General features: G+C 31.6%; 1 protein-coding gene and 1 long non-coding RNA gene across 4 annotated transcripts in view; both read right to left on the bottom strand.

Annotated features, from left to right (window-relative positions):
• Positions 1 to 26,698, bottom strand: part of LOC145974711 (uncharacterized) — a 145,586-nt gene extending 118,888 nt beyond the window's left edge. For 2 of the 3 annotated variants that reach the window (XM_083104720.1, XM_083104719.1), the window contains exons 1-2: positions 26,516 to 26,698; positions 25,343 to 25,506 (exon numbers count right to left, since the gene is read on the bottom strand). In XM_083104720.1, coding sequence (XP_082960846.1) covers positions 25,343 to 25,506; positions 26,516 to 26,611 — 260 coding nt within the window. In that variant the 5' untranslated portion in view covers positions 26,612 to 26,698. Of the gene's footprint in view, positions 1 to 25,342; positions 25,697 to 26,515 lie in introns of those variants that run through there. The other variant, XM_083104724.1, reaches the window with a different exon arrangement.
• On the bottom strand, positions 10,218 to 11,089 carry LOC145975122 (uncharacterized). Its single transcript, XR_014439894.1, has 3 exons — positions 10,976 to 11,089; positions 10,826 to 10,881; positions 10,218 to 10,456 (listed from the first exon to the last, which is right to left on the bottom strand). It is a non-coding gene; the product is annotated as an uncharacterized LOC145975122 (long non-coding RNA).
• Positions 26,699 to 27,520: the final 822 nt, after the last annotated feature.

Raw genomic sequence — 27,520 nt, forward strand, 5'->3', positions numbered from 1 at the left:
ATTGTAAAGAAATATCTAATACAGTTGTTGTACATTTTGATAAATTTTTTTAAATTTTATGCCTTTTTATTGTGATTTTATCCGCCATATTAGATGCGCCATTTTTAATTTCAAAAGGTGACAGAAGGTATTTAAAAATCTATGATTTTACTCTAATTTTGATTCGTAGTGAGATAGAGAGGTGGCACGGTTGATTTAGAATAGCTTATTGGATCCCTGTGCATGACCGGTCTTATAATTTGTATATCTGAGCGAAAAAAAGTCGTGCGGCGGTAATCGAAAGTGGATTTGAAAGATGAAAGTGAGTATTATACGATGCCATTGACAGAAATATTTCAAAAAATTTGGTTTCCTCACAATAAATTCATGAAATTGGCCAAAATAGCGATTTTTAGGCCATTCAACTACAAATTACTCAAAAACTTGACGAGCTGGGGAAATTCTGCGGCCAGATTTATTTTCAGCGTCACAAAATCTATTAAATTCACCTACTCTGCTTCTTGTAACTTACAAAAGCTCAAATTTCGCAGGCCTGTGTAATTGTAATAATTTTATCGAGTCACACAAGTGGAGGGAAGACGAGATAAGGAGCTCGGAGCACACTGTACATATCTGTGAATCCGGCATCTCATTGCGCACATATTTGCTCGCTATATTTGACGGATTATTTGCACGCGAAAGCGGCGCGTTTGACAATCCGATCGATAGAGAAAACTGGCCGCCATAAACGGTTTAGTATCGATACGACAAACAAATCACCCATCGTCGGATGTCCCGATAATGCCGATTGACGTAGCACATCGGCGTAGCAAATATTCATCCCGCGGTTAAATGGCCGGTCGTCCGACGAATCGTCGATGCGTGAAACACGCGCATTTGTCGCCGAGCAATATTTAATCACCGCTTCTCAATTTCAACGTGCTTCATTATTCCCGAGCGACGTGCGTGAAAAGCACGAGCATGTTTTATGTTCGTTCGTTTCCGCCCGAAAGGTAAAAAAATATCGCTTAATTAATTCCTCCCCCTTCGCCCCGTCGTCACTCGCGAAATCTCGAAATGAATTAATTATGATTGTATATTTTACTTTAATAATATTTCCTAGAAATATTACCTTGAAAAGTCAATTCTCATGGAATTTTAATTTTGTTTTTATATAAATTATTAATTTATTATTAATTTAATCTCGACAGTTTTAATTTTAAAATTCTAAAGATTATATTTTTACCAGATTATTCAGTTTAATTTGTTACTTTCGAGAGCCTTTTATTTTTATTTTTTATATTTTTAACAGCTCAAGAATTTAAGAAATCTATTCTCTCGCAAAATATTTAAATAAAAAAAAAATCTCTTTTATCTATCCTTTAAATTTTAAAATCTTAATATCGATATCATCAGAGGGATGTTTGTTAAAAGTGGATACGATGCCAAGAAATTTCAAAAAATTTAAGTTTGACATTTTTTTTGGAGATTTAGGTTTGAAATCTCGAATGAAATTGAGGAGAATTTTTTCATCGCGTAAAAGACAACTGATTTTTCGGCAATTTAAATTCGCGAGGTCTTTAATCTAGAAACGGGAGCCATAAAATGCGAATTTATCGCGCGACACGCCCAACCGAAATAGACGTTTATAACGAAGCGTCTCGCTAATTACATTAATTGAAGGTGGCATCGTTCCCGCGTTCCTGACGTTTCGCATTTCGCGTTTTGTTTCACCGGGCATCGCGCAGACGCGATTCATCCCGAGTCTATAAATGCAAATGCGGTGTCGAGAGAAGCACCGACGACTCAAAGAGGACAATCGCGATTCGAATTCTTTGCCGCGGGCAACGCACTTCCATTTCCATTTTTCAAAATTCGGACACATAATCGTGACCTCATCGGGGACATTAATGAAATTATGTACGGGGAGAGCTTAATGCAGGGGAGAGGAGGGTCGATCCTTTGATACACTCGAGGCCCTCGTAAGCGAACGCGATACGATACGTAAAGTCATATATCGCGTTAAGGGTAACTTTATTAATTAGCGCGGTTGATAGATGAGACGAGGAGAGATACGGGCGTATTTTCCCTACGTCCCATTTGTTCCCTCGATCGTTTACGCGCGAGAGACCCCGGGATGTCATCGCGAGGGAAATATCCCTATACATCATCGTAGAAACCTTCCAATTTAACGAAAACGGAGATGACACACGATACCGCCGGAATTTTCTCATTCCACGCTCCCGCGTCGATCGAGCCCATTTACCTACATTATCTCCGATGAAAGAAAAAATTTTCAATTTTTCCAGGAGAAAGGAGCGATATTGAATATTAATCCGCAGGAGCCATCTTAATTTTTTTGAATTTCGCCAAATTGAATTTACGATCCGATGACGGAAAATTGAAACGTAGAAGTTTATTGGCGACGAAGAGCAGGGCTTTCCAAGTATTTTTGAAGCTCCAGGTAGAATTAAAATATTTTTATAAAGATTCAATTTTAAAATAAGTTTATTGTGCATGATTTTTAACAAATATATTTTAATGTATACTTTAAATCTAAAAAAATTATATTTCTTAAATATTAATAAATATATTTTAAAATAACTACTTTTGTATTGGATAAAATATTTTTTTAATTTATCAAATTTTTTTCCTTGTTTTTTTTGAAGGTAAATTATTGAATAGAAATTTTCACCGAATAGAAATGATCTCGGTTGATCATGACTATAACGAATTTTTTTCGAACAAAAACGAGTTAAATAATCCATCAACGCGTTGTGGAGGGGAAAGAAAGGCGTGTTTTTAACGGATATTAACTTTACTATTCCGAGACTAAGTATGCAAAACATCAATCGCGTCTCAAGTAACGCGCGTACATCGCATATGTAGTCATCGCTCGTCCGAAACGACTTCCCTTCACGGATCCTTTGAGATGCAGATGCAGGCGAGCCGTATAAGTCGCGTTTCTAGCGTATTTTGCGTAGAGGTATTTTTTGTGCGAGCACATACTCACGTCTTTGATGTAGCGAGGAACATAAAGAACAATCTGATAGATTCGCGCGACATCTTTACGTGAAAATTACGCAGAAAAATCGAGCAACTTTTTCGTTGAAATTTAATTTTCCAAATCTACTAACAATAAATATTTCTGTCATATGGAAAGAAAGAAGACAATCTTTTTTTCATTAATATATTTACAAAAATTTAATCATATGTCTTTAATTATTTAAAGCATTATATAATTTTTTTGAAATTTTATCGAAATTTAATTTTCCGAATATATCTAATGATAGGAAATTGAAAGTTGGTTCTTTTTTCATCGATATATTTTTCCAGGATGTATACTCAAATCTTGGAGAGAGAAATAAATTCCGTGAAAATTCTATGATTTTCCAAGTATTTTTGAAGTTCCAAGTAGAATTAAAATATTTTTATATAGAATCAATTTTAAAATAAGTTTATTGTGCATGATTTTTAACAAATATATTTTAATGTATATTTTAAATTTTAATATTCTAAAACATTTTATATTTCTTATAAATATATTTTAAAATAACTACTTTTGTATTGAATAAAATATAATTTCTAAAGTAGTAATATTATAAACTGAATCAAGAAATTGTGTATATAACAAGTTGTGTTAGTATAAAAGTGTTCAATATAAAAGAATGTGTATAACATTGTTATTTAAATATAAGAAAAATATTTCTAATATAAAATAATAAAAAAGATAAAACTCATATTTGAGATATTAATAAAAAGAATAAAATTAATAAAATTATATAGGTAAGATTTTAAAATTTAAATGTTGGAAAAGAATAGATTTCTTCAATTTTGAATAAGCTATTAAAAATATAGTCTTCAGAATTTCAAAATTAAAGCTATTAAGATTAACATAAATGTTTATATAAAAACACAATTAAATTAAATATTTAAATTAAATTAAATATTAAACAAAATTAAAATTCCATGAGAACTGATTTTTCAAGGTAAAATAAAAATCCCTGAGAATATCAGATATTCCAGGTTTTTCTCGGGAATATACATCTCGTTATCACCATATTATGTATATAAAAATACATATTATGTACTGACATTTAAATCACTTTGTTTCTTTAATTATTTGAGGATAGGAAATTTTATATCTTTAATTATTTGTAAAATTATGTATATTTCTGCATGTCTGGATTTTCTCTCGCGCTTTTCTCGTAATTTCTTACAGCAGAAAAACTGAAGAAAAATTGCTTATTTTATATAAAACACAGTCGCGACAAGAGGGAGCTTTTATGCCTGTCAGTGACAGCTCCGAATTAAAAGCGCGGCGAAAAAGACTCGTGCAATTGCACGATGTTTGCGTGCAACATTCCAGCGTTCTTTCGACACTCGACGTCGCCTTAAAACAAACGGCAGCAGAGAAATCGAATAGTCAATGAGAGGGCGATATATCGCGCGCGGTTTACCTACCAATCATATAACTAGTTCTTTTTTGTTATGTTAAGAAATCGCTCTTGCGTCAACCGCAGCCAAAGCGCGCCAGGAGGAAATCAGCAAATGACGAATCATTTTTATCTCAGAGATAAAATGCATGTATCTTTTCACTATTAACTTGTGCAACACTTGATATTTAAACATTCGCCAATTTTTTTATTTCTACCGCGTATCTCAAATTCTCTGCGATCTTAATTTTAATGATAGAGTTTTCTTAAATTATATAAAATCACTCTTTCTTATTAAAAAAACATTTCATCGTGTAATCTATTTGGACAAAAACAAAAGTAACATATCTCTTATTATAGATATTTATTACAAATTTCTGTTATCTTGAATTATTAAAAATAAATTTACAATTTGACGAGCTTTTAATAAAAAACATTTTTTTATATAAATAATTATATATAAATTTTTTTTATATAATTTTATATAAATTTTTTTATATAATTTTATATAAATAATTTTATATACATTTTTATAAACTTTATTTAATAATATTTTATATAAATAAAATATTATTGCCAGTCTAGAAAAAATTTTGCGCACTAAATTGAGATATTAAATTTAATATCTCGTCTTGAGATTTTAAAAATGAATGGCAGTCAGGCGGATCTTTGACGAGAAAAGGTGTCAACTAAAAAGATCAAGGGATTCATTTCCCAGCCATCTAATCGAGGAACGGAAGCTGATAAAACACCGTCGCTCGGCAATTTCGACAACCCTCCGGTCGTTCTCCGAAGCGCAAGGATCTCTTTGACATCTCTTTTAATCCCGTTAATTGTCCCATGAACCGCCGCTATAATTAACGCATCCGTGAATTTTCCCGAATTGGAAAGTCACCTATATCGCCTCAACTTTCATGCAATATCTCGCGTATTTCTTCACGTATCATCACCATGTCGTCAACTGTAGGGATCCTTATCCTGGAAAAAACTCGCGTGTTGATAATAATTTACGTATCGACAATATCATGTAGCGATAAAAAATAATTGTCTATGGAAAAAAACATTTCCTTTACGTGCATTTCTAATAGAATTTTTAATAGAGAAATGATATGTTTGATATTTATTATCACCATCACGGTTTTCAACGGATATTTCCAGCATATCCATGCAATTTGCATAAATACAGGTAAATATATGTCAAACAGATATCATTCATAGCTTTCTTCTTCTGATCATTTTGTCGATCGATTTCAATCTACTTTTTATCGATATCCATAGAGACGTTTCAAAACTGTATATTGATCTTTTTTGATTTATATATTTTATTGTTTATCTAATTATTTTATTAATAATTCATTTAATATTATTATTTTTAAAACTTTCATCTAATTTTTTTTAAATATTCAATCCTTAAATTTATAGTTTATATATATATATATATATATATATATATATATATATATATATATTCTCAGAAACGCAAAGAATAAAGAAGATAAAAAATATATGAAACCGCCGAGTACAAAACGCGGCCCTACATGAGATTAAATCATCTGGAAAAACGTAAAGTTATCCCTCAAAGAATAAAACATGAATCGCCCTTTTACGAAAGCTCTTTATGCCCGTCGACTCGAGAGTTTGGACGGTATGCAATTGGTTGAAATGAAAAGAAGGCGCTCGAGACGCAGGGTGCTCGATCGCGATTTGTGGGACCATCGTTTTAATTAAGCTCGATAATCGTTTCCCTGCAAACAAAAGGAGCTCGTGCGCTTCCTTTTTCTCGTGTCTCGATCTATTCGAGTCGTTATCAGCGCGAATGTTGTTTCATTCCGGGATAAAAATACGCATATGTGATTGTACGACGCTCGTCGGCTTGAAACCGGAAGACATGCTGTCGATAAAAAATGATTAGATGTCACATGCTTACTAATGACACTCTGATGACAATTACAAGCGTCAATAACAAGCGGTGACATTGTATCGTTCCGGAAATAGGACAGATTTTATATAAAACTGCTTTCGAAAAAATATAGCTGCCTCTCCCGCATTCTTTTTACTTGTACCTTTATTGTATATAATAAAATAAAAACAACAACAATAATAATAATAATAATAATTAATAATAATAATAATAATAATAATAATAATAATAATTTCACTGTTAATATACGACGCATATAATATTATAAATATAATTTATAATATTATATGCGTTATATTAACAGTGAAATTTAAGGAGGCAAATGCAGTTGTGGAATTATACATCAAAACTATCTATTTTTTTATGTTTTTTTTTCTTAACATTGAATAAATTTGAAAGCTAATCGAAATAATTTCTTTTCACATTCTCTTTCCTATGGCTACAATTTGATCGATATTTTTTAGTGAATAAATTCTTTATAAATTTTAATGGTAGTTGAATAAAATCAATTTTTTAAATTGTTCTTAACTTTTGATAAAATTACAATTTCTTTAAACTAAACAATCAAATTGTCGCAATTTTTAATAGCGTTCAAAGATTTTGATGCATTTTCATACATGACATTTTTTTAGAAATATTCATAAATTATCCTATCACTTAAAATATCTAAAATTTATCTTAAAAAAAAAAAGAGAATTTTGAGATTTTAATCATTTTCAAAATCACTCCTTTTATCTAACCATTAGTGACTTTGTTAAGTTAGACTTTAGACTTATATTATTACGCTATTAAATTTGTTTTACAACATAAAATATTTTTTTGAATTTCTTCTTAACAAAAATATTTTTTTTCAAAAATTTCTTGATTTTAATGTCAATTATAGCAGTAAAAGCAAATGTGGTAAGTTGAAAATACCTTGCAGACGAAATAATTCTGCTCAGCTTGCGACGTAACCAAAACCGACACGTTCCCTGGCATTTATGATTTGTTCAGGTGATCACCCTAATCGTACGTAACGTTTATGAACTTCGACCCGTGTTTCCATAAATTGCGCGGCGTGACGTTAACCCTGGACGCGAGATATTCCACTCAACGAACGTAATAACGGTTCATGAATCTACCTGTACACCACACCTACGCAGGCGCAGACGTGTGGGCATGCGAGTTCCGCCCCTGCGTGTGTTTCCTTATCAGGTAAGCCGTATGCCTTACGACGCGTTAAAAGAGCTGTAAAACGTACCTTTACAAACCACGTTGTTAGACTAACATATAAGAAGAATGAAAATAAGGAATGAATATAAAGAAAAACCGGAAAGAATAACGGAAAAGGACAATCACTTGTCACCAGTTGAGATAGATTGTAAATGATAAAAAAATTCAAAATAATTGACATTTTAATACATTTTAATATACTCGAGGAGATATCATTTTATGCGGTATTTCGTAATTAGATTAATAATGTAATGATATTAAATTATTTTTAAAGCAAGAATCCCTGGGAAAATCTTCAATTAAAAATAAATGAGAATGTCTTTTGATCTCGTACAGAATAAAAATTTTGAATTATTTTAACCTGTAATTTTTGATTATTTAATGAAAAAGAATATTTTTTAAACATCTATATTTTTCGTAAAATCAATTACAGCGTAAAATACAGGATCACGATGGCGAAAGTGTATAATTGTTGTGGAAAGAATAACGGAAAGAGACAATCACTTGTCCAGTTGAGATAGATTGTAAATGATAAAAAAATTCAAAATAATTGACAATACATTTTAATATACTCGAGGAGATATCATTTTATGCGGTACTTCGTAATTAGATTAATAATGTAATGATATTAAATTATTTTTAAAGCAAGAATCCCTGGGAAAATCTTCAATTAAAAATAAATGAGAATGTCTTTTGATCTCGTACAGAATAAAAATTTTGAATTATTTTAACCTGTAATTTTTGATTATTTAATGAAAAAGAATATTTTTTAAACATCTATATTTTTCGTAAAATCAACTACAGCGTAAAATACAGGACCACGATGGCGAAAGTGTATAATTGTTGTGGAGTAGCGGGAGATTTTATCGAACAGCAAATCGACAGTATCAAATTTAAATTCAATTAACAAGCTGTCACCGATAAAAGCGAATAAAAGTGAAAGGAGTAACGGAAGCGGGGATGTCGAAATGTCGATGCAAAATGTGTGGTGTCGATCGGAATTAAATAGCTTGATACCGCCTCCGACGTGCGCCCACTTAAGCAAATGTGCAGAAATCGTGTCATCGTACGCTTATGTAGTAGATAAATTTTTTTCATCGTTATGAGAAACGCGTCTCTTCGTTCATACAATTAATCATATAATGTGTAATATTGCTTTGGACTTGTAAAGGATGAGAATAATTTGTGAGTCACGTGTCACGGGATTTTCTTGCGAACGCGGATGCACAGGACATTATTAATGCACTCAATTATACTGTTCAGTAAGAATACGAAACGTGACATTTATTCTCAGGATAACTGCCCTCACCTGTGACGAGAAACTACATAGTTTTATATACGTAATAACAAGATAAAATAATATGAATATAATGAAATACATTATTTTCAAAAATGTAAATTATTCGAAACATAATTATTATTGTTAGTTAATTATAATTGAGATAATTCTTATTTACAGTGTTAAAATTCTAGAATATAATGTTCTATTATATTTAAAATATTAGAAATAAAGAAATAGAACTGTATAAATAATGTATTAAGTTTTTCATTTATAGATATGTAAGAAAATACTATTAATATACAATTGAAATTAAATTCAAAATTTTAATACATTTACATTATTTCTTTTCAATACAATGATATCGATATGAATGTATTTTATAATATTAAATACAAACTTAAATAAACTTATATCTTATATGTATATCTTATATGATTAAAAATTTAATATAAATAATTTTGAAAAATTTCAAAATATTAAATTTTAAAATATTATTAATGTATGTCGAAGTGAATTTTAATATTTGCGCCACAGTCTACCCCCATTTTATCACGTTAATAGATATGTAACTGTAAGTAAGAAAAGATACGTGGGTGATATAAAGGTGTCGAGCACTTCCGCCCATTGCGGAAGATCGTAGACATCAAGAAAGTCAAGAAAGTCATGAAAGATCTTGCTCTCGTAAAATAAAGAATTTTATAGCAAAGAGAATATCATAAGAAGTAGAAAAAGAAAGTAAAAGAAACATTATTTTAAGATATAGGGATTAGATATATTCAAAATTTTTTTATTTATTATAGTATATCATGTCACTTGATCTTTTAATACATCTTAAATGTGGCTCAAATTTCAAATAAATGTCATCTTTATTTAAGATTAATTTTACATATTTTATTTAGATATATATTAATTTTTTTATTATAAATTTACATATTTTATTTAGATTTATATTAATTTTTTATTTTAAATTTTATTTTAAAGTTTGTTTTACTTCTTAATTTTAATTTTAAATAAATAAAAAGTTATAATTGTCTTAAAAAAATTTCAATGGCTACAATTAATTAAGTATAATATTAAGAAAACAATAGTTTATATTTAAATAAAATATAAATATGATTAAATTTATAAATGATATATATAATATTTTGCTTATTCAGCTACATAACTTTTATTATTAACAATTACAAACAGTTTAAAGAATTAAAAAATTTGATAAAATAAAAATTAATATTTTAATTTAATTGAAATTTCTATATAATAATTAAAATAAAAAACGCTCAATTAATTAAGTTTCTAATCTAATATTTAATAAAGAAAATAACTTATTTTCTTTATTAAATATTAGATTAAAAACTTAATTAATTGACAAAACAGTTATAATGGCAATACGAGTCTAGTGTCGATGTTATAACACATTTATTTATATTACAATCAAATAAATATTGATATTAAAGCATACAAAGAGAGGATAGCGAACGTTTCGACCCTATTTTTGGGTCATCTTCAGCGCGAAAGTATATAATAAAAGATAATATAATAACAAAGTGTTTTATATCGGAGTCTGTTGCAAAGGGTGCTGTTTAAAGCGATAATAAATGTCTCGGTATCTCATTATCTTGACGATGCCTACGTAAAAACAAAGGACAAAAGTAAAATAAGTTAAATAAATAATGTAATTAATATGAACAAAGAAAGAAAAAGTACTAAATTAAACATGAAATTATGAGATTGAAATGTTAATTTATTAAAAATGATCTAAATATAGACTGAACATAAAGTCAAAGAAATAAATAAATAAGTTATAAATAAGTTAAATAAATAATATGACTAATATGAACATAGAAAGAAAAAAGTACTAAGAATTACATGACGAGATTGAAATTATTTTAATGTCAATTTATTAAAAATGATCTAAATAAACTGAACATATAGTCAAGAAATAAAAATTAAAAGGTTAAAAAGATAAGAAGTTAAAACTACGGAAATAAGACTTACTTCCAGGCATCGAAGATAATGACGCGCCGAGGAGATGAATAAAGACAACTTAACATCTCCGAAGACAAAGATCGACTCGTCTTTAACGGATAAATGTGACTTATACATAAACGGTAAAGAGAGTCAAATAATGTATAAATGTACACATACGCAAAGTCGCAGACCTATTTGTTATGATAGAAACTGTGTTAAATTTTTGGCAAGTTGTTGACAATATTTAAATAAATTTCTGGTAAACGTTCAGTATCCGTTTGCAAATTGAGACCATTTCTTTGCCTCTTGATGTATAGCATTTCGGAGATCAATCTTTTACTCAAATATGGTTCTCGATCCAAAACCTGAACGCCATCCCAATCAAAAGTATGATCAAAACCATATAACTGTTTTGTTAATTTGATATTTCGAGTCTTATATTTATTAATTTTTGTTAATTAATTGAGCGTTTTTAAATTAAATTTTTTATGGGAAATAATAAATTATTCGAATGTAATCTACATAAAATGTATCTATTTTCACGTCCTTCGATATCGCTTCCGGGCAAACAGCTCGCTTAAACGACGAGCATAAACGCGATGATAATTGTGAGAACGGTGAATTCGCTCGTGCACCTTTATTCCTATCAGGAGAATAATGGAACGGGGTGCGCTGCGCTATCTCAGACGGCGTTTCCGTGCAGAAACGATTCGTCGTTTCCACACGGTTGCATCGCGGCAGACAAAAACGTCGGTGCAGCAATCATCGACGTAGAAGGAAATCGCGCGAAAATGGCGCGTACTGCCTCCGCTTTGTTTCAAGCCCTCGCCGCAGTTTTAGTATCTACCGCTTGTGCCAAGGGCAAAGGAAAGGGCCACCGAGTCGCTGAGAGAGGCAGTCTACTAAGACACAACGAAAGACTAAAGAACCTCACTTAGGCATCATGTACGTGTAACTTGCTTCTATACAGGATGTCTCGGAAGAAACACGAAATTAAATTAAAAAGCGAGAGGATAGATACGAGAAAATGGGGGATTAAATTTACATAAAATTATCACTAAAATATTCTTATAGTAATGAACTCGTACTACGTCATTGCCTATCATTCTAATGAAAATTAATTACCATCTAACTGAGAATAGAAATTTTTGTTTATTGTTTCCTTTTTTTCTTAATATCTCTCTTCGCCTTCTCTTCAAACTGGATAAAATATATTACAAAAAAATATTAATTTCTAATTAAATTCACGCAGAGAAATTTTTAGACTAAATAATTCTAATTTTTAGATTAAACAATTCTATTTAAAATACATTACGTTAACTAACTTGTACTTAATGCAGTTTATGCATAAAAATCAAAGGACTCAGTGAAATTATTAAAAAAAAAATGTAAACATTAACGATGAGAAACTTTGTTAACATTGACTTATGATCCCGTTACAGGTAAAATATACAAAATCAACGTAACGTGAAGCGGTTTCTTTTACCGCATTCCAAGCGTGGATCATGATTGTTTACTTTGTCCACCTTTTTTTTACTTCAGAGACTTGTCAAGAGCGAGCCATGTAAACTCGCCTTTAATGGAACGAGGAGAAACGATCTCGCTTCTCCTTTTCCACTCCTTTCTCTTCGACCACGGGGGCGAAACACATCGTGCTGCTATCGATCGTTTTCTCGAGGCACGAGAGCAGAACCCGAACCGAATTCGTGACTCGTGAATCGGTCGATCTCGCGATTCCACAGTGGAAGAGAAACAAGGGACAGGGGGGAGAGATCGATCGAGAAATCGCGAACAAAAAAAAAAGAAGGGGCAAACAAACGTGGAGAGAGATCTAATAATAGGACAGGCGTGTACATTAACGAACTTCCGTGAGAGAGTCGTTAAGGGCGTCGAGAAACCGGAAAGTCGGAGAACACGGGGAGGAAGAAGAGGGAACGTGGGAAGAAAGGGGGCATGAAAGAGATGGTCCAAGACTCCCAAGAGTAAATTTAGATGGGTGCCTTCTGGTCGTGGCAGCTGGGGAGACGCACCGATAGAGACGAATCGACGCGCAAAACGCGTGTCTAATAAGGAATCTGGATTTTTTAACCCTCTCGTGGGGTCAAGCGAATTAAGGGGTTTCTCAAATCTATCAATTTTGCATTTTTCTACAGAAAAAATAACTGTCATTATTCGCAATTATTTATTTAATTAAATTATTATTTATTTAAAAAAAATATATATTTAAAAAGATACGTCAACAAATATCTACAAGAATGAATGTTATGATGTATGAATATCTTCTCAATGAAAGCTTAATTTATAATTGTAATTCGTTTGAGAAACTTGTTGTTTTTTAAAATCTTATAAAGAAAGTATTTATAATGTAGTGTACTTTTTTCTTTCTTCATTCAGAAAAATGAAGAAAACAGATTTAATACAGATATCATTAAAACTCATTTAAGTCAAATTATCTAACGATGTTATTATTCGCTTGAGAAAATTATGGTGCAGAAAATATTTATTATATTTATATTATATTTATATTAAATATTTATATTATATATTACAAAAATATCATGTGCATTTTTATATCTACAGCACGAAAGGTTCGCGAAAACAATAACAATGCGATAATACAATTTAAAATTTACTTTATAATTAACCGATAATATAAATTCAAGAATAAAAAATCATTTCTTGTAATTTTTTGTAATTCTTTTTTAATTTCTTCTAATTATTTCTTGTAATTTTTGACACTTTATACGAAATTCTATCGCGTTATAATTTTGAGGAACTAAATTAAAATTGTAAAAAGAACTATTTTTTAACGTAAATTACTATACTACAGTTATAATACGTGTGTGAACGTATTAAAAAAGTATTATTTTCCATTTAAAAATAAATATATAGGATTTAATTCTTTTTAACTTTTAAAAGGAATTTATTCTAAAGATCAACAATATTATTATAATTAAATATTAAATTGAGTTTATATCGCAAAAAGGTTATTAATTCTCTATTTTTATAACCATTATATAAGATGTGTCAAATTCAAATATCAATTTTAACTCATGTAACTCGAAATACTTTTATATATGAATTTTTGCAAAAATCTGAAAATTGTATGTTATAAAATTTTTCATCGTTAGTTACAGCGTAGAAACTTTTTAAATTCAGATTGAAAATTGTTTGAATATATTCGTTCGATAATTTATTGTTTCATGGAGCCAACATTTAATCACGAATATTTTATTAACCTTAACTTTTACAACAAATTTCTTTTCTTTGAAAATGAAGAAAATTCTAAGATATTTAATTTTTAATGAATTATTTAATTTTTTTTATAAATTATTTAATTTTTAAAAAATTTTAATGAATTAAAATTTTTTTCAAAGTGTCACGTGCAATAATTTCTGCAAAGTACATCAAAATAATATTTTTATAATATTGTTCTATTCTAAAATTTCGAATTTCTCAAAATTACGATAAGGATTTTGGAAACTGGAATCGTTCTTATTGCTAGCATCGAGAAATTTGGGAGGGAATAATTACTCCCTTTCTTAGATCTAAGTAAGAAAAATTGTTTCTCGTTAAATTATGTAATATGTATATAATATTCCATTCCTTACCGCGACGAGTAGTTCGCAGAATGCAACATCGGCACGAGTGCACAATAATCGCCTCACCTCCCGCGGTTCCGCAGTTGCAAGCATCCCTATCTGGCGGTAATTTTGCAGAACGAGGTGCATCATTATGGAACCTGCGACGTATTGTATTGTATAATTCAATGCAAGCTGCGAGTGTGCATACTCGAGCGCTCGTGAAGTTTCCAAATTACCGAACCGACAGACGTGATGAGAGCAGAAGTGATTCAGATGAGAGTACTGATGGAAAATATTGCAGAGCAAATGTCTGCAAAATGGAGAGAATTTTGCACTAAAATCCACGGAATAAATTAATTTATCATTCGTCGGCGATTATAACTTCCCGGCAGAGACTGTTTTTCCTTCGAAATTTTAGGCGATATTATGATAATCTCGGATAAAAAGATATCTTTACGTTTATTCGCGATGACTGGCGGCCAAGTGTATTTTTTTCCCGCAGCTCGGATGACGGAAGTAATCACGATTATTGCAGTTTCAATCTCTAAATGGCACGCATGCCACATCTCGTACCTGAATCATCTTTTCTGCATAATTCATTGAGCTATGTAGATTGATGTTCTTGAAAAAAATTGAAAATTTATGTGCATCGCGTTTGAACCTTCCCATAAATTCTGAGACCGTGTTGCAATAAATTCCTGAGACGGCATTTCTATTGCGTGGGGAACAGCGAGGAAGCCGTTTCCGCAACATTTTACTTATCCGCTTCTGCCGCAAACGTAGTTCGAACGTCAGCCATTACAATTTCGTAATCTTAAATAATAAAATAGGAAAATTTCTCGCTTCATTTCAGCAAGCGAAAGATAATCAAATTAATGACATTGGGATCGCATAATTTCTTGATCAGAAAATATGAATAATTCAAAATCCAAAACCGAATCCTCCCAACGTTAAGTAGTAAGTATCATATCCTCAATTTATTTTCTTATTTTCAAAACTATTTGAAAAAATATTGAAAATTAATTATTGTATAAAAATTTATTATTGTATAAAATTAAATATTATTTGAAATTTTAAAAACAATTTGATATTTGATATTTTAAAAAATATTTGAAATTTAAAAAAAATTCAAATATATTTTAAAATATCAAATTATTTTTTAAATTATCAAATATTTCCTAAAGAAAAAGAGATGGTTATACCGATGTAAGAACTCGAATGGACTGTGAATCATCGGGATGCTGATTCGGAATCCAGTAATTTTTCGAGAGCAAAGCGAGCGACAAATTCATGAAGACGCATGGCAAATTATAAGTCGCTTACCTAAATGACACGATTAGGCAGAAATATGGAAACGACACACGCGAGCCCCACATGAGCGGGGGAGAGGGAGCGGGAGAAGGGGGAGGGGTACGTCAGCGGAAGTTACCGAGGCACGCGTGCGACGTGAAATTAATGACGGGATCGCGTGCGGATCACCGAAACACGAGGGCTGCACCTGCACACGTCACGACCTTTAAAAAGCAGTGAAGGCACGCGCACGAGGGACGAACGCCCCTTGCTTCTCTATCTCTTTGCAAGAGAACGACCCCGCGATGCGCAAATTACGTTACTCGCGACAATTAACAGTTCCCGAATAAAGTTATGTTAGATAAAAGTTCAAACGCTTAGACAATAAGAATAATAATAAAATAAATAAATACTTAAAGAAATTTAATAATAAATAAATATATGAAGAAATTTATTATTATATATTTATTATTATAATATATAATAAATAATATAATAATATATAATAAATTTATTTAAATATATAAAAAATATAAAAATAAATATGAAAATGAAATATAAAAAAATTTAACGAAATGCAAGTTGTTTTTATGGTGTTAAAATTAAAGTTTAATTTTATGATTCTCCTTTTCCGACCTAATCGCGTTTTTCACAATCTCGTCTAGTTGCTCCCTTTTTCTTTCATTCAGCAGCGAGAGTAAAAAATTCCATCGACGAACAGAATTTATCACAAAAGAGAGGATGTTTCTCTTCAAAGGAAACCTTTTAGCGGCTCTTTGCTCTCTTCGGACCCCGAAGAGATTAAAACTCGCCGCGACGAGATCCCACGAAAAATCTCGCGCTCCGAGATTTGCGAGGGTGCACGAGGTACCACGTGCATTCCCGGTACATTATCGGGAGGGTCGCGAACATAAAAGTGACTCTGGTGGCAGTTACAAGAGCGAGAGGGTGCGAAGATGGACCCTGTAAACATTCGCGATAAAAGCATCCCCAGGGAGAATACCGGAAAAGACGAGTGCTATGAGATCCCCGTTGACAGCAATATTGTTCCAAGATTCGAGGTGGTCCAGGGAAGAGGAAAGAATGGCGAAAAAAGGGATTCTGATTGCGCTTGAATGTAAACTTGCGTCAAAGGTCGACGATGTTGTCGAAAGGTAGGATTTTGCGACTCTTTAGTTGCCAAAGGGCAATTAAAATCCCTTAATCTCGCAAGAAAGTTTTAATTAAGACTTCGTTAAAGCAGAGAAAAAAAGAGAGAATGTTATATAATCCGCGGGACGGTTTTTTCGAAGAAGAATCGATAAGCAAAAATAATAAAAGATTATATATACATATATACAGGATGTCCCAGACTTAACGAATCAGCCGTTAATGGTAGATTCCTGAGATCATTTGGAGACGAAAATTCTAATACCAAAATGTTGAGGAAAGCTTCATAAAAATGTTCAAGCTACTGACTACTGTCGCATGGAAAACACAATCGCGCTCACTGCAGAATCCTATTTTTTATTTTATATTCATCCCTCTCTATCGATATCGATATTATCGCGCTGTACACGAGCCCCTTGATGCGCTATGTCCCTGAGCACAGGAGAACGTAACGCGCCGATTGGTAATCTTTAATCTTTTATAGCGCCGAAACTACATCTTCCTCAACATTTTGATATTAAGATTTTCGTTTCCAAATGATCTCGGGAATCTACCATTAACGGCTAATTCGTTAAGTCTGAGACACCCTGCATAAAAATATATAGACATGTACATTGTACACAACTTTATCTAGCAAATGTTTGAGTTTAGTTTTATGTAAGCATAAAAATATTTTTCGATAAAAATCTTATCGATAAAATTTATTTTACTCTTTACCTAACATATTATATAAATATTTAATGTGCTACAATATTTGTGCGGAAGAATTTAATACACAATTAATAACTTATTTTTCGTTTAAAAAATTTCTCTCGTTTAAAAAAACTCTTTTTTGGCTGTTCAAATTATTCAAAAATTCTCACATTAATACATAAAAATATATGTGTTCATATTTGTGTTGGAGGTAGGAACCATGTAACATAGAGAAACGAAATGATGCTCTTCGAGAGTGAAATAATAATCTGCTGTCGAAAATACAAAGAATCATTGTATCGGTTATGGAGGATATAAACCGGTACCTTTATCATTATACGCAGCAGTTGTGCGATTCATTCGATGTTTGCGTACTTGTGTGTGTGCGTAGTGTATGTATTTATGTATGTATGTATGTATGTATGTATGTGTTTTGTGACCCTGATAAAGTAGTGTTTGCAAACGATAACAGTGCTCGATAAAAACCAGAATCATCGTCGCCAATATGCTGATTGCTCGCTCTATTCCGAGAACAACATGAGACAAAGCGACCTTATCTGCGTAATTGAATTAACTAATGAACGGTTACATTAATCATTAACTGTAACCTTTTAATTTAACTAATTCTTCATCCTGTTTAAAAAGTAATATTATTGAAGAAAAAAACAAAGAATTATTGAAAATTAAAATTTATAATGCTAGTATAGTCGACAGCGAATCATCTAATAAGGAAATATATTCAACTATCTTCTTCCTGTTTCAATTTTGATGATCTTTAAATATACTGTAATATAAATAAAAATAAGAGACGTATTTTTCAAATGTTCAATTTCATTTAAAAAAATTGAAACATTTCTTTAAAAAAAAATAGCTTGTTTCTGAGCGAATATCGTTGAAATAATAAGAAATATGAAAAAATACGTTAAAGAAAAGTTTTACGATAGGTATGGTATATATGAAAACACACAATGATATTTTCATTAAACATTAAAAGTTAGCTGAACGTTTTTGACGAGACATCAAAGGTTAGCACAAAATAATACAGCGTATAATAAATAAATTAATGGTAAAATTGATGATAATTTTATGGGCAATTATATCCAAAGGGAGATGCATTTTCGAAAAACAATTTTATCATATATGATTACATTTTTTAAAGTGCTTTTTAATTGTTGCTATTGGATAAATTACACAATTCCTACAATTTGACAAAGAAAAGAGAATATTTTGAAAAAAATGACATTCTTAAAAATCCAAAAATACATCATTATAATACAATTATTATAAGATATATTAAAAACCATAAATTTTTTGTTTCAAATACTTTTTTTATATCTTTTCATATTTGCTCAAAAATAAAAAAAGCGATCTTTAAAGGGAAATGTTTCAATCTTTTAATATAAGATTAAATGCTTAAAAAAAAGGAATACAACTTTTATTTTTACTTATATTATAATGTATAAAAAAAGTACATTAAAATCAGGGGCGAAGTGACGAAAGGAAGAAACAGTTGGATACATTTTTTTTGTAAGAAATACATGAATAAATTTTTTTAAATAATGAATAAACATGATAAAAATGTAATCCTGGAAATTTAAGGATTCTACAGAAATACTTGCTGGAGATTAAGTCGCAATAAAGAGCGCTGTAGCATCCTCTGGTCGAGGAAATAAGCGACGAAGGATGCATATCCGATTATCATTATCAGCGCGTATTGCTCTTTACTTATTCAAGTCACGAAAATATCTCTTAATCGCAATAAATCAGACTCTTTCTTCAGTCAAAAAGCTGACATGAGACGAAAAGAGATCCGCTGGAGCAGCTTTAGAAGTTACTTTTATTGGGCGTATTTTTTTTTCGTCTGGATGCTGAACAGAGCCATGGAAAAGTGTGTACGTACATCCCACGCATCACACACATATACACACATATATTTGCGCACACATATACGTTATATTACACATGCAACAAATAGAGTTTCATACACGGACCCAGGATGTATACGAAACGCGCATCGAATTTCACATATAGGAAACAAGTCGCGTATTACGTATTATATACGGCCACATATAGGGTGAGTTTTTTATACGCACACGTACTCGCAAGTATTCCCGCGCAAAAAAGCCCTTCCTAGCGTCTACGTGCCCAAAGCGTTTCCTTACTAAAGAGCAGCCTCGCGAAACGAGTGAATTCTATTAATAGACGACATATTTATATACAGGGTGTCCCAGACCACCCGTACACCCCTTTTAAAATGAAAATAAATGGCTTTTATCAAAAATCGCGAACAATTTTTAAGTAAATCGGGTACGCTCTGTCAAATGGTGATATTTTCAACTTTTGATTCCGACCGGAAATACGCCATCCGGATCGGAAGTTGAATTTTTTTAGGGGAACATGGTACTTTCTATTACAGATTCGAATTGTACGTGAAAAAATAAGAAACTTTTGTATCAACCGTTTTTTCTGAAAGTGCCTCTGTCAATTTTAAAATTGACCTTGAAAGTAACTGTGATGAAATAATGAACTTCAAATGTTAAGATTGACAGAGGCACATTTAGAAAAAACATTTGATACAAAAGTTTCTTATTTTTTCACGTACAATTTGAATCTGTAATAAAAAGGACCATGTTCCCCTAAAAAAATTCAACTTCCGATCCGGATGGCGTATTTCCGGTCGGAAAGTTGAAAATATCACCATTTGATAGAGCGTACCCGATTTACTTAAAAATTATTCGCGATTTTTGATGAAAACCATTTATTTTCATTTTAAAAAGGGTGTATGGATAGTCTGGGACATCCTGTATACCGAGTGTCTTAACTACAAGTAAGGGAAAATGAAAGTTACGATTATTCGATATGTGTCGCAAATGATTCAGAATTTTGGCGCAATTGAAAATTTTGATCACAGATATAAGTAAAGAAAAATATCGTTCTTATCTAAATTTACTTGGATTTTTAATTTGAAAAAATTTTTATTCAGATTCAATATGCAACATTCTAAAGAATTTAATTAGCAATTAAATTCCATAGAATGTTGCATATTCAAAGATTCCAATGGAAAAGCATATTGGAAGATGATAATATTTATCGTCGTTAACTTCTTTTAAAAAAGAATGAAGACGTATTCACACAACGCCAACGCGTCGGTAGACCATCTCCCGTATAATACCAGAGAGAAAAATGACAAAGGAATTTTTTGATGAACCGCGAATATATCGAGACTCGGGAAAAGCGAGGGAAACGGAGCGGAAAGAAGCGTCGCGAGTATTTCATCGATCGGCGGTAACTCAATATCCTTGAAAAGCGCACAACGCACCGTAATTGCGATAGAGGTCACGAACAAGGTCAATAACCGGCGTACAATCGGCGCCAAAATGGCGACCAATATTCCAACGAGAATAAATTTCCGCATTTACGTCTGCGTAAATCAAAATAAGAACGTGTGTGTTTGGATTTTCATTAAAAAAATATGTGTTTGAAATATGTTAAATATAAATAATTATATCGCAAATAAAAATATAACCTTAAATTGTCAAATTTAAACATGAACGATTATAAAATATATAATACAAAAAATCGTTCCATCCAAATAATTTAAAATCCATCAAAATCTGAAAATTTCGAGTGCCTGCGCACTGAATATACAAACAAAATAATCTACATAAATCATGATAGTTAAAAATCAGCAAATTACTATTAGTATGATAGGATAAGAATTCGCATTTTCGAATGAATTTCTACAGAATTTAATCGATTAAAATGTAGGATAGGAAAGATTTTATTTGCAGAAAATATAAATGTAATGTTTTCAAGGGGAGATATCTCCATCTCTCTCTTTCTCGATTAAAACGCGCATTTTTCTACGTTTTCACGTACTCGATTTTTATATGTCAACGGGATAAGGGAATCAAATGTTAACGAAACATATCAGATAAGTGAAAAATGTCTATCGACAATATTTATCGACGACATTATAAAGCGAGATAGACTCCCCCCTTTCCCCCCCCTCCCTCTTCTCGTATTATGTGTCGGTACTTTATCATTAACTCCCATTAATTCGCTACTCGAGTGACCGTCCTCGAGACGAGAGTACTCTCACTCGGCGCACACAAATAAATACGCCACTGTTCTCTCTTGTGGCGTGAGAAAGTGTACGCGTGCGTGAAATTAACTTTCGAACAGTCTCATCTTCAGGTATACGTGTTGGCGCAATTCACAGTCAAATTCCTACATTATTAATTAACAAATTTATTTCATTTTTCACACTTTTTAACTTATTGTTAACACGTCCGTGTCGGTTTTTCCCTCCTTTATGCATGGAATAAAAATACACGCATGATTTATTTATCTTCAATTTATATATTTATATCTTTATATATTTTTAATTTATATATTTTTCACTTTTATCTTCAATTTATATATTTATATCTTTATATATTTTCAATTAATTTTTTTTATACTCTCGAATCTCCGTATTTTTAATTTGTTAAAAAACAGTTCCTCTATTCTTAACGATACAGGCAAGATACAAATTAAATATACGGAGATCCGAAGGTAAAAAATACAAATTGAAAATATATAAATATATAAGTTGAAAATAAATAAATTGAAGATATAAGTGAAAAAAATAAATTTATTAATTAACAATATATTCGTAATATATGTAATCATTACTCGGGCACATGCTTGATGGTGACATTTGACATTGACATTTAATTTCAATAAATCTAGAAAGAGCGCTATCAATCGCGCGATAAATTTCGCGGAAGACTCGCGTCAAATTAAAGCAAATCAAACGAATTCTAATCGCGAAGCGACTGTACTTCGTTACGTTGAACTTTGCATAAAAGTTCGAGCGCGATAATTGGAGTGGGATCGTATTTAGGTCGCCGAGATCGTGTTTCGTTCCGACGTTATCGTCATTAGTGTTATCGTCATTATCGTCATTAGCGCGGATGCTCCATGCCGTGCACGAACGCGGCCTCCTCGCGAGACCATCGGCGACACATCATCGTGCCTCGGTAACGACATTCCGCTTCCGGTGCGGCCGTAATCGGCAGCGAAGATTCCCCCACCGATTTCACCTCGGGCCCGATAACCAACGATACCTAATGGGCCCCGAGATAAGGAGCGTTTAGCAATACGAAGGAACGACTTCCGCGTTAACCTTACTCATTCCAGAGTCAAACTCTGCTATGCTCGCGGGAAAGTTCGAGTAAACCCCCTCCTCGAATTAACCTTTGTACTCGGGACGCTTTCATCGAAACGTTACATTGTTTTACATTAATTAGTATATAATTATTTATATAGTATAATTACTTATATAGTACATAATTATTTATATAGTATATAATTATTTAATTAGAATATAATTATATAATTAAATATTTTATATAATTGTTTATATTAATATTTTATATAATAGAATATAATTATATAATTAAATATTTTTATTACACAATTTTATTATATGTATTTTATTATATATATTAATTTTTATATGTAATTTTTTATTATATATGTTATTTTATATAATATATAATATATAATATATAATATATATTATTTTATATAAAACATATTTATTATTATATATTTATTTTTATTATATTATACATATTTTATTAATAAAAAATTATTTTCCCTATAGATTTAATCTTGTTTTCATGCATTTAACTGCCGTTAAGCTTTTTCTTATAAATAAAGAAATCAGCTGATTCTTAATTATTTCAAATATTTACGAAGAGTCATCCAGGATACATCCAATCTTACATTTTTTCATGTATTTAACGGCAGTTTCTTTTTATGTATTTAATCTTGGGTGACTGTTCGTAAATATTTGGAATAATTAAGAATCAGCTGATCTCTATATCTATAGAAAAAAGTTCGTATATATAGTTATCTATATTTTTTTTAAATTGTATTCCGATTTTTTTCAGTTGCTCATTTTTAGTGAAATGATGTTGCAAACAATTTCGAAATTTTCGTTACATCGAACTCTTTATCGCACATCGACTTCCGCGCGCCTTTCACGTCATTGTGCGTGTGACATTGTCAGTTAACCTTGCCCATTCGCGTTACAACCTTGTCTGCTCAAACTCGAGTGTGTTGTGCCGAAAAAATTGCGAAAATAACATTTCTCACGGATTGCGGAATGATACTTTATTAACGTAGCGTATAATTTCGCTTGACGTTAGAAGGATACCTTTAACTTTCATTCAATTTTCGAAAAGATTTGACAGAAAACCTCTGTCGAGTCTCCTAACATTTACAGTCAAGGCTATAAATTTTGCTTTAATTTTCAGTAAAAAAAGTATGATTGAATTTAATACATTAATTTAATATATTGAATACAGTTGCTTAAAATTGAACAAAGAAAATAGCATTTTATTGTTTATTTAAATTTTGGGAATTTATTTACTCTGGAACACATATAAATAACAAAAAAATATAACAGAAATAAAAATAGAATAAAAATAATAAAATAAAAATAGAAATCTTTTTATATCCTTTAAAAGAAATCAGTTATCAAAAAACATTATTTATCATAATATTAATATTCTAACGTGACATTAATATTGTTGTACAATCATGGGCAGTTCCCTTATTATTACCAGAAATTAATGATGAAATAAAGATATAAGCATAGCTTTTCCACAGCCTATCGCCTTGCAAGTCAATTCCCTTCTCCTCCCATTCCCTCCCCCTTCCGAGCATTTTCCGGATCGTTAAACATCGTGTCAAACAAGCGTGTCGCTCGTTGACCCTCGTGTTCCAAGGATGTCCCATGAAAATCGACATGGACGTCATCGCGCGAAATAATCATGCGAGATAATTGTCATCTCGCGGAGCGAGATGTTTCAATATTTCCCTCGCGTGTCTCGATGTAAAATTGATACAATAATTTGCCGAAACCGAGCGTTATTTCCAAGCTAGCGAGTGTTCTCGGAAAAAAAAACATACGAATGTAACTCGAGACGCGAGATCGCTGGATGAGAAGAACTCGGCGATAAGGAAATCAGATAAAAGTGCAGCGAAATTTTATCGCTGCTCACATCTCGTGTATAAAATTTATTCTCTATTTAATTAATTAAATATTTAATAAATCGCGAAGAAACTTATATATTTTATCTTTATATGTATATTTATTTGTTCTAGTTTCTTGCTCTCTCTTTGACAGATATATTTAATATAAATTTTTTTACAAGAGCTATTATTTTACGCAATAAATTGGAAATTTTATGAGAGCCAGTTAATATAAAACACATACATACATGCATATATATATATATACAATAGGGATTGTAATTATGTATTAATAACAAATTTTCATTTTTTTAAGATAAAAAGCTATACAATATGTTTAATATTTTCAATTATATTTTATTTTTACATCGTCATCATTTTCGATAAAATCCTATCGATAATTTAAAATTGTTTTATTTTCATGGAGAACTAGTATTATCTCCAATTTCAAGTAACAAATATTTCGAGAATGTCCTTCATTTCGGTCGTTTTTTACACGAATAGAGCGCGCGCGTGAATCAAACATTACAAAAGTCAATGACGTAGTTTATGTACCTATCTTCCGAGTGCTTGATTACAGAGCCGTAATAATTAAAGCAACAAAATGAAGCAGTAACAAGGCGTGAACGTTTATAACGACATATATATAATCGTCAATTATGACTGACGTGCTTTTTTCGCGAGCGTGCAAAAATCCACGAGACGAACTGGCACGTGTATCGGAAGGGTCAGATCAGGGGGGGAGGATTCTTACGTCAAATTCGCATGTCGTACATACTCAAGAGATTCGTGTACTCACCGGGATGACTCGCCGCTCACTTCCGCCCTCTCTCTTCTTCCCTCTTTCTCCCTCTGTCTCTCTCTCTCTCGGGTCTCTTGCTGCACCGGTGTGGCTCCGCCGGCTGAATCTGTCACTTCAAGATTACTGTCACACACCGCGTAGCCACGCACCGCACGACTGTCCTGTCGAACACGCACGCTAACAATACGACGGAAAACTCACTCGCGTTTCTCCACCCGCCGCGAGTATCGCGGCGTACTTCACGCGAGAGCGAGAGCGCCAATAGCCACGATATATATCGATACAGGCCTCGGGCCGTCGTGCACTGACTGCCGGCGCTCGCTCCGCGACTAACGTCCACCCCTCCGCGCATCCCGTCGTCGACTGCGCGCGCAGATCCGCGCGTGTCGAACGAGCCCGAGCGCTCGCGCGACGTCAGCGCGCTCTGTCGTCGCGGAGGGAAACTCGGTCCCTCTTCTCGGCCGGCGCGCATTTCCGCGCGACCGATAAACGTCTGTCTAGTTTCGCGTTTACAAAAAAGTTATAAATATGTTATTTTCGTGATATTTTAGAATAAACGTGTCATTTTAGAAATATCTGTCATTAAAAAGATTTAATCAGAAATTAACAAACGAGACACAAGGCGCGTTAATTTTGTTTTTCTGGTATTGTTTGAGACAATTTTTTATTTTAATTTTGAAAATGTATCTATATTAATTGTTAGAGTGAGTATAATCTTGTAGAAAAATTAGCAAATTATTGACAAGCTTTATTGAAATTAATGATATATTTTTAAAATTGATATACGATTATCTTAGACTGGAAATGTGTTTAAAACGAATGAAATTTACTTTATCTGCACGAGAAAATTTAGATTTCTCGCAAGAATTCATAGAGAAAGAATACAATTTTTTATCGCATCAATATAATGTCATAATTTAATCGTTATATCATACAATATAATTATCATTTATTAATTATAGCAGAGATAGATATTTCGGAATAAGAGCCTTTATCGATTATCTTATTGATTGTTTTCGATCAAAATTTGCCAAAACAATTAGAAGTATTAAAAATTTCAATAACTTTATGAAAACTCAGTAAATCTATGTAAATGCTGCGTACAAAGTGCACTTTCTTTTTATCTGAACGCCATTTTTGGCCTGGGTTAACTGATGTCCAGATACTTACTCGAGGATCTTTAATTTCAGGATCTGCGAAGCGATTCCTCGGAAGGTACTCGCATTCCCATAAAAGCGGCCGAGTAATTCCCTTTGCCGGTACCATCGAATACAACGTGGTCGTCGACTATCCATCGACTGTAACGGATTTCCGAGACGAGGCGCAAACCCAGTTTCAACGCGAGCGACTGACTGCGACCCGACGTGAAAACGCCACCGATAGCCGCTAAATTCAGGGTGGACGTGACGCGGACGCAAGCGTTCAAAAGGGCTGCACCGACGTCCTTCTGCTGATAAGAGGGATGAACGCAAAGGATATGAACTCGAAAATACGCGTTGCACTCGAGCTCTTTGTACGCGTCCGCTTGTTTTATTAAAGCGCTGATTAAACTCATAATTTTCTCCAAGTTTCCTTCGAAATTCTAAATCAAAAATTTTGAACATATATTACATTTTATAAAATTATTATTATTATTTTATATATATATATTATTTTGAATTTAATATAATATAATTACATATATACAATATATAACATATATAAATATCTTATAATATACATAGATATTATTATTTTTATTATCATTATTATTATTATTATTATTATTATTTATCATTATTATTATTTATCATTATTATTATTATTTATCATTATTATTATTATTATTATTATTTAATATATCAACTGTAATATGTTTAATTATTAATAACTATTTATGTAAAATATTTGCTTATACAAATAAAATAACAACATATTAAAATAAAAAACAATACATTGAGTGTTAATGTATATTAATATTTTAGTCACTTGATTGAATTTTTAATTGTCTCGAACAGGCATTATTCTATCTATTTTTTTTTATAATAATAATAGTGCACGTACTTGCACTCGATTATACGTGTCGGATTTATCCGAATCACTGTTAACTCGTGTAATGGCGACTCCGATGACGCGTCCTGATGCCAGGCTGAGCGCTATCAAGCTGGTAGTATCCTTCATCCATGTCTTTATAAA

The sequence above is a fragment of the Camponotus vicinus genome, unplaced genomic scaffold (genome assembly GCF_025532165.1).
Source record: "Camponotus vicinus isolate PSW18456_S1 unplaced genomic scaffold, iyCamVici1.0 SCAF_7, whole genome shotgun sequence".
Classification (NCBI taxonomy): domain Eukaryota; kingdom Metazoa; phylum Arthropoda; class Insecta; order Hymenoptera; family Formicidae; genus Camponotus; species Camponotus vicinus.